The following is a 9,094-nucleotide window of genomic DNA, read 5'->3' as shown; positions in this document are numbered from 1 at the left end:
ATTTGATGTAACTTGCAGTAAAAACTATGTGGTAGAAACTGTAAATTTATGTGGTGAGTTCGCAGTAAAAATGTGAGTTATTATTTTATCAATATTATTTGATTGGTAACATTTTTGATGTATAAGTCGCAGTATATATTATTTTAAAATATAAATAATATTTTAATAAGAAAATTTGAAAAAACAAAATAAATAAATCAAAATTAACTAAGGATGTTGAAATTTTGTGTACATGAATTTTTAATTACCAAACAATATTAAAAAATAAAAATTAAAAGAAAAATTTAATTGACTATTTAATTGGAACTTATACAAATATTTTATTTACATAACTTTTTAATCACCAAAGAAAATTAACAACTAAAATTATAGATTTTTTAACTAATTAAAATGAAAATGTGATTTTAGAAAAGCTTTTTTGGTAAATTAGAGAAAAACTTTGGCTAACTAGTATAGAACCATAATAAATTGTCAAGTATATTGTATTAAATAATATAAACTAAACGTAAAGGCTACGTGTTATGTATTGTAATTTTTTTAAATTGTTAATATTCAAAAGGTAGTGGCCAGTGGGTAGTTAATTGACAAACTCAAACTTTTCTTTAACTCAAATCTTAATACATGAGCTTTTTGTTGATGTAGATTTTTGATTTGAGTTATCATTTTTACAAAGGTTATAACTCAAAATTGTAACTCAATTATAATCAACTATAACTCAAACACAACTTCAAAATCTTAAAACTAATTCATGATTGATAACATTTTTGATTTATATGATTAACTCAATATAAATCAAGTGTACTACATGTTACCAATAAAAGCCAATGACATGCACTTATTGGAAGTGTAATTAAAAGGAGTTGCATTGCATGATAGGAAAAAAGAAGACGCGTATTGAAAAGGGTGAATATAATTTACATGCGTATCGGAAGTGTAACAAAAAAGGTGCATGAGGGACACGTGTAAGGAGTTGGTTTATCCAGAAAGAAATACAATAATAACATCTTGTAGTAGTATAAAAGAAAGTGTCTAGACTCGCTATAATCTCCCTTGTTCACCAAGCAAAAAAGAAACATAACTCTTTTTTCTCTCTCTCTCTCTCTCGTTTCTCTTCCATCCCATCTAAATTTCTTTGTAAAACTAAAATAAAATGAAGAAAAAGAAGAGTAAAAACAAACTGGGGCGTAGCGGTGGATTCGAACACAGGTCCAGAAGCGGATGAGTGAGTTCTCAAGCCATCACCATATAAATTTCTTTGTACAATTAAAATAGAATGAAGAAAAAGAAACGGGGCAGAGTGGTGATTCGAATACTGGTCAGGAAGTTGATGGGTGAGTTCCCCAGCCATTTTGGCCAATGAAATAATTAATTTAATCGATACTTTCGCTACGCTTATTTAATCTCAGCATAAAGATCATTGGCGGTTAAAGACGCGTTTTCATCTTCATTTCCCCCTCAGGTTTTCGAAATTCGAAATTTCGCTCCAATGACTCAGAGAGGTAACCGTAACAACAAGAAGAGGAAGACGGTGCAGTATCGTGGAATGCCTCCAGGTTTCACACCAGGAACTCGTAAGATCTCTCTCAACCTCACCTCTCTTCATCGAATCTAGACTAAGATTGGACTCGACGGTTCGTATTCGCATCTGTTTGATCGGAAACTCGAATCTCAGGTTGCTGAGGAAGATTAGTTTGTAATCTGCTTTGAATCGTTATGTTATTGTTCCGATTCGTTGATATTATCGTTCCGCTTCTGATCATGATATGTTTCTGTTATGATTCCATCGCCTTCTAGCTTAGGATTCAAGTTTATTATTCGTTTTCCGTCTCAAATATTGAATCGTCTTTGGAACTTATCAAGTTTGCGAGATCGGAGCTTTATCTCTGATATATACATCGAGTCTAAGATTACTGTGAAAGATGCGTGTGTAATACGCTTCGCTTCATGATGTTATTGTTCTGATTCTTTGAATGTATCTTTCTGCTTCTGATCATGATGTTACAGTTTTGATTTCATCTAATCTTGCTTAGGATTGAAGTTTTAATGTTCGTTTTCTTACTCAAATACTGATTCGTCTTTGGATCTTATCAAGTTTGCGAGATCTGAACATTAACCTCAGATTTATCCGTCGAATCTAACATCCGCTTTCTCCTTGTTTTGATTTCAATCGAGTTCTTGACATGTACTGCGAATTTGGATGTGTTGATCTTTAATATCAGATCTATTTATAGTAATATACCTTGGCTTTCAGGTGAAGATGATGTTTGTTTTCCATCTCAAGCACTTGATCGTTTTCGTAGCTTATCAAGTTTGCTAGATCGGAACATTAACCTCTGATATAGCTATTGAATCTAACATTTGTTTTCATTCGAATTCTTATTATTGACTGCTGTTCTTGATGATATGAACTTCAATATCAGATCTTTCTTTTGAATATACCTTAGCTTCTGATGAAGATAATGTTAGTGTTATCATTTATTTATAGTATTGTTTTGCTAGCTCTGTTTTGCTTGTACCTATAAGCGACTGTTGATCTTATTTATTAGAATAGCTGGATGATCTAATGTTAAACAATTGAATAATATCTTTATTGTTGTAATTTTGTCACAGGTGATGTCCCTTTTGGTCCATTGACTGCTGATGAACATAATAATGGCAAAGCTGTGGTCGAAGATGAGGGCTCTGATGAAGCTCCTGAAGAGTTTGAATCATTCTCAGGTTGCTCAAGGAAAGGAGGACCATGCCTCAAGAGGATAAATACCTTAAAGAAACCTAATCTCATGTCTATGTCTACTTGGACAGCTGAAGAGTATGCCAAATATGATGCTTACCTCATCAAGAAATGGCAGATCAGTGGATGGTGCGATGATGACAGTTTTTATGTGGTAAACTCTCATGAAATTCTTTTTATTGACATTCTTTAACTCTGGAAAAAATCTCTTATGTTCTCTGTTTTACCATTCTTCTTTTCAGGGCGCTAGAGATTTTCACTCCCCTGCTGCAGCTGCTGCTCGTAAATTCCACAAATTTGAGCGCATCATCCATGGAAGGATAATCTCTAAACCTCCTCAGAACACTCCCTTGCCTGATCTTTCCCGCATGCATAAGTGGACACCTCATGAATATGACCTGTATGATCTGTCTCTCATGAACAAGTGGAGAATCTCTGGCTGGGATGAAAACGAAGCTACATATGCTGTAAGCTGTGTTCTCTTGTTTTCTTTTGTGTTTCAATTGTTTATCTTCCACTTCTTATTTTGTTTACATTTCTTTAATCTCTCTAGAGTACTCGAGACAGGTCAACTCGCATCTTTATGATGGCTGAAAACATGAAGAAAACAAACGTAAGTAAGATAAACTATTCTAATTCCTTTCTATATATGGTTATCATTTGCTTCAACCTTGTTCTTATTCTGTGCCCATTTGTCTTGTTCCATGTCTAAACTCACACACCTGACCAATAGAAAGAATATATTGTTGTTTTAGAAAACGCATGCAAGTTTGTATATTTTAATATATAGTTACATTTATATATTTTCTATGTACTTCTACATTATTGGTTTTTATTAAACGCACTAACCGTATCCCAAGTTTTATTTTTGTATATACTTCTTCTCCTAATGTTCTGTTTTTTCCCCTGTTAATATCCAGAGCATGCGTGATCTTCCCACCCCAGCTTCTAAGACTGCTCAAAGCCAGGGGAAAAGAAAGGAACGTAAGTGAACTCTTTCGTATCCACTCCCTTTCGAATAAAGGAAAAACTTTTCCCACATGATACTCTTTTACATCATTTGCGTTACTTCTTTCAGTACTTTTGTTGGATTTGAAAACATGATTCGAGTCAAGAAGTATTGACTTGTCTTGTTTTGCTTTTGGTTTGTTTGCCAACATTTAATAACATCTTGGACAACGTGTGTCAAAAATTATGACTCAATCTTTTTCTATTCTATTGTCCATTAGAGTTGTTATGAAACGTTTATTAATTAAGAAGTGATGCATGAATCAACTAAACCCCTAACTTGACACATGAGCTATTAATAGAATTTATTTTAATTATACTATTACTACAAGATAATCATTGTTTAACCGACTAAACCCCTAATTTTTGGTAAAACGTTTATTAATTAAGAAGTGATGCATGAATCAACTAAACCCCTAACTCGACACATGAGCTATTAAAATAATTTATTTTAATTATACTATTACTATAAGATAATCATGCTTAATCTTCTAAACCCCTAATTTTTGGTAAAACGTTAGTTACCACACTCTCATTTCATTAAAGCTGTTTCTCGCCTTCCTTTTCGAAAAGTAAGGAAATTGGGTTTCCAGGTCTATATGGGATGGGGATATTTCTTTGGGGAAAATGGTAATCACAACATTCTTCCACTTTCGAGAGATCTTCTTTGCTTGGACGAAGTCATGGGTAAACGAATCCTTAAGAAGCAGATTCAAAGGCTTTTGCTAGAGCTAAGTCGACCTTTTACGTGCGTGCCAACACCCGTTATGTTAGAGATTATGTTTTACTATCTGACCACTATACGAAATCAAAAACCACATCCCAGAAGAGCTGAAGAAGCATATCATCAAGTGTATGATGTTTTGCGTCAGTTGAAAGACTATGGTTCTTCGCGTAGCTAACAAATATAGTCATGTCGTAAGAGGAGAGATTGTATTTTTTTTTTTTTGAAATAATTTTAAATTTAATCACTTCAAAAACTTTAGTACAACCTAATGCTACCTTTGTGTAAAGAGTAACCCTATAGACTGTTTATGAAGAAGGAAATAAAAAGATTATCTACTTCCAAACCATATTTGTTTCCAGCTTTCCTTCTCAATAAAGAGATTCTATTTCGAATTTGCTTATCCAAAAAGATGAGCATGCGAGCAGGAGGAGTCTCACCCACTCTGCGGCCATTCCTTTCATACCAAATCGCGTACACTGCTGCTTGGAAGCAGTAGCGCAATAGAAAGGTTGCGAGGCTGTCTTGTAAGCCTACCACCAAAAAATCCAACAGAACAGGCCATTGGGCAGAGATTCCCGTACCTGCCAGTCCCCTGATCGTGCCTCTCCATACTTCCTCCGAAAACGGGCACTCAAAAAACAACGGTTTTGAGGAGCGATTGTATTATGATTACAACGGTTTTGATGAACATGTGAATATACCACTGAATATTTTCTTATAGTAACTATTGAATTTTTTTTCGTATGGTTACTAACTGAGTCCTAACCCATATCCCACTCACATGACAAAACTAACCTAGTAATATTTATTTGATGTTCTTTATGTGATCGATTTTATCCCTTAATTACCATTAGAAAGCTAATATTAAAAAGTTTATATACAACTGTTGTACTAAAATTTGTAAATAAACACAATCTCGAACTACTTGAAATAATGTCTTGGGTTTGGATGATCAGATCTATGAACTTTGCATTGGTGTATAGTCTGGATCGAAGCGTTTGACGTTAAAGAGGTAGTTTTATAAAATGAAAATAAAAAAATGTAAAAATGTTTCCTTTCACATTTTTGAAATTGATGGACAGAAGAAAAAAAACATATGAAAGTTTTAAGTGGCAAACTTGAATTAAAAAATTGATACCAATTAGGGTGGTATAATTTTTGTTGTTAGCTTGAATTAAAAAACGCCACAACCAAATTAATCAAGATTACATACGCTAATCTATCTAATCGAAGCTCAATGTAAAATACAGAAATTCCAAATCGAGTAGAACTGAACACTGTGAAAATAGATTAGAGATATTTAATTGAATACCATATGCTTTTCAAACTTTGTCCCTAACAAAAGTCACAAAAAGGTTTATAATCCAAAAAGAAAAGTCTGAAAAATAAATATGACAAGAAATTATCCAAAGTAAGATGGCGATCTCTAAGAACATAAATCCATGAATACCACTAAGTAAATGTTGGGACTTCGGAATTTTCCAATGGTTGAATTGATTTTTTTGATATTTGGTTTCTAACTAATAACAAAAAATGAAAACTATTAACTCAAATGGTAAGAAAATCATAAAGATGCTGAAAAACAACAAAGGTTGGAAAAGAATTTTAAATCGAAGAAATACTAACAATATAATTTAAATTTCACAAATTTTATATAAAGAATATTTCATAGCTATAACTACTAATTTAAATTTCCCTAAAAGAAAAGTGAAAAAAAATATGAACAGAAAATATCCAAAGTAAGATAGCCATGTCTACATGGACATAAAATCCCAGAGTACCACTGAGTAAATCTTGAGATTTCAGGATTTTCCAATGATTTAATTTATTTGTTGATTTTTGTTTTCTCACAAACTTGTATGTCATAAAACTTTCAAACCTTTCTATGATTATTACAAACTATTTGTGTCCAACTTTCTCATTAACAAAACATGAAAATAATTAACTCAAATGGTAAAAAAAATCATAGATAGGCTGAAAAATGACAAAGGTTAAGAACTTAAATCAAAGAAATATTAACAATTTGATTTAAATTTCACAAAATTTATATACCACATGTTTCTTAGCTAGAACTACTATTTTTTTAAAAAAATCTTTGGTTGATAAAACCCTCAATTAATTTTTATGATTTAATCCTTCAATTTATAAACATTAATGATTTGTAAGTTGAGAAGTTAAAACATTATAAATATTAGTTTAAATTTAGTTTTACGATTCAAAAACAGTTGAGAAGTTTTATTCCTAAAAATAAATATAAATTTAAATATAAATTTATTATCCAGCGCTCCAACGGAAGGGATGTTAAATCCGCTGTGGCCAGGGCTCGAAGTCGTGATGGCGGGCACCTCAGCCGAGGTTCCTTTACCACCAGACCACGAGGCCCGGTTAAGTAGCTAGTTTTGATATATATACAATTGTATTCTAAAGTCCCTCGACGAATATCGATTACAAACCAAACAATCAGTCATGGATTGAATGTTCTTGATTCTAGTTGAGCAAAGTAATAATCAAATTCAGTTACAATTTTAAGGAAAACACATAGAAAAGAAAAAAACATGCGTTTATAACAAAAAGTTATTTATTGCATTTGAGAGTGACGAGTTAAGGTTAAAATAGCCAAAAACTCTGGTAACTACGTTGATATAGATGATATCATTATAGCTTTTCTCTTTTTCTTTCAATGTTACGTTACTCTAGGAAATTCAAACTGTAACTTTTTTAAGTAAACTTGTAAACTTGGCATCTTTAACCCATTGACGGACAATGGATCTGCTTGGATCTGTGATGAAACAAACTGCGGCGGCTCAATCTGAATTAACGGCTGAAAATCTGCATTTTTGATTTATGATTTTTTTGGGTTTTTGATTTATGATTCTTCTTGTTCTAGATATAGTGATTTAATGTTGTTAAAGCGAATTCTGGGTTTTCTTTGATTTTTAAATTCTTATTGTTTAGGTTTTTTTTTTTCCGATCTAGAGTTATTTAAAGATATTTATGGGTTTTCTATGATTTAAAGTTCGGTCGTTCTACCTTTCAATGATTTTTCATATTTTTAACTTATGTCATTTTTACATCTGAATTCAATATAATTCGGTATTATTAACTCAATGGAATTCAGTATAATTAATTCAGTAGTACTAAATATTAAACGGTATAAACAATATAACTCAGTTAAACTTATCATAACTAATTCAGTAGTAGTCAATATTATTATAACTTGTAAAACTCAATATAATTATCCAAGTGATACTCATTAAAATAAAAGAAATTAAAATATTACAAAATTTTAGTAGTTTAGAGATTTTCTTGTCATTAAGAGGGTGATTGATTGTGGATGTAGATGCTTAAAAAAATCAAAATTTAGTTTAGAGTCATATGTCAACCAATCAAGTTTTTTTTTAAAAAAAAACCTATAGCAAAAAATTTCAGAAAAATTAAAAATCGCGATAGAGAGCTTTATTTCAAAAAAAAAATTTTAGTGTTTTATAAAGCTATAACAATGAAAACTACAGTTAAAAAAAAATTCTACGGATAAAATTTTACACCAAAAAATATAAAGTTACAACCCTTACTAATCATCTCCAAAATGTATATTTATAGGTTCTCAAAATTAAACCGGATTAATAGGATAAACCTGGATTAAACCATGTAAAAATCTGGGTAAAAACTGATTTTTGAATACCAAACGCAGTCCCTGATCTCCAAACGCCAAATGCCAAACGCTGACGCTCCAAATCGCGTTTGCGACTACGTTTGACGGTCGCGTTTGGTCGTCTTCTCCATTGCGGCATGGTCACGTCACTAGCATCAACCGCTCCAGATCTTGCTTCTTTCTCAGCGGTGTAGAAGAGTCGCCACCAGTCCGCTCTATTCACAGCGGTATCTCTTACCATTGGAGATGCAGAGATTGGTTTTCATCGTCACCAAACCGGAGCTCGCTCCTTTGTCTGCAGAGGTCGTCATACTCAGCTCCGTTGTCACATCCTGGTTCTCCCAAACCGGAATGGTTTTGTTTTTCTTGATTATTAACTTGATTTAGACCAAAGCCCATTAGCTTTTATCCTTCTTTTCTGGCCCGTGTAGTAAACCCTAGGGGTTCCTCTTCTTTTCCTATAAAAAGGAGCCTCTTCCTTCTCTTCTCTCCCATTAGAAATCAGAGCGAAGCCTTGCAGAGTTCCAGAGAGATCTGAAAACCCTAGCCGTCAAGGTTTCTCTTTTCTTCTCTCTCCTTCTCTCTCGCCTGCGTCTCTCTCTCTCCTTGGTGTTCGCCGTTTGCTGAAGGCTGGAGCCAAGCCGTTGGAGATCCCCGATGAACCGATCCAATTCTATGTCCAGATCTCTCCTTATCTTCTTTCTAAATCTGGTCACTGGTGAGGTAAGGAACCCTAGTTCTCGTTTGCTCCATCTCTTTGTTCTCTTTTATCTTGGATCTCTCATCCCGGATTCTTTGGTGGTAGCACCAATTCTTTTTGTTGTAGATCTGGTTCGTGGAAAGCTATAAGCTTCAGATCTGGTTCTACTCTCTTTTCCATTCTCAGATCTAAGGCCAAGGTGAGGGCTTGTTGCAATCTCTATCTCCTTCTATTATTATCTCATCATGGTAGAAGTGTCTAGGTTGATCATTCATC

At 33.1% G+C, this 9,094-nt stretch overlaps 1 protein-coding gene across 2 annotated transcripts; it reads left to right on the top strand.

The window, feature by feature from the left end:
* The first annotated feature begins 1,068 nt into the window (after window positions 1–1,068).
* Window positions 1,069–4,749, top strand: LOC106334960. 2 transcript variants are annotated; one of them, XM_013773368.1, is made up of 7 exons: window positions 1,069–1,331; window positions 1,460–1,571; window positions 2,611–2,885; window positions 2,974–3,198; window positions 3,285–3,344; window positions 3,652–3,715; window positions 4,313–4,749. In XM_013773368.1, the coding sequence occupies exons 2-7, from the start codon at window positions 1,487–1,489 to the stop codon at window positions 4,639–4,641; spliced, it is 1,038 nt and encodes a 345-aa protein (XP_013628822.1). In that variant the 5' UTR covers window positions 1,069–1,331; window positions 1,460–1,486; the 3' UTR covers window positions 4,642–4,749. The 2 variants fall into 2 exon arrangements, with proteins under 2 accessions (XP_013628822.1, XP_013628823.1); XM_013773369.1 differs by having other exon boundaries at window positions 4,333–4,450.
* Window positions 4,750–9,094: the final 4,345 nt, after the last annotated feature.

This window comes from Brassica oleracea, chromosome C3 (assembly GCF_000695525.1).
Source record: "Brassica oleracea var. oleracea cultivar TO1000 chromosome C3, BOL, whole genome shotgun sequence".
NCBI lineage: Eukaryota > Viridiplantae > Streptophyta > Magnoliopsida > Brassicales > Brassicaceae > Brassica > Brassica oleracea.
This window is presented reverse-complemented; position numbering and strand designations above follow the sequence as displayed.

Bases quoted from the DNA above. Each gene is read 5' to 3' on its own strand.
- LOC106334960 (XM_013773368.1), top strand. From the start codon at position 1,487: ATGACTCAGAGAGGTAACCGTAACAACAAGAAGAGGAAGACGGTGCAG. The intron at 2,886-2,973 runs GTAAACTCTCAT...TCTTCTTTTCAG, and splicing joins ATGATGACAGTTTTTATGTG to GGCGCTAGAGATTTTCACTC. The intron at 3,199-3,284 runs GTAAGCTGTGTT...TAATCTCTCTAG, and splicing joins AAAACGAAGCTACATATGCT to AGTACTCGAGACAGGTCAAC.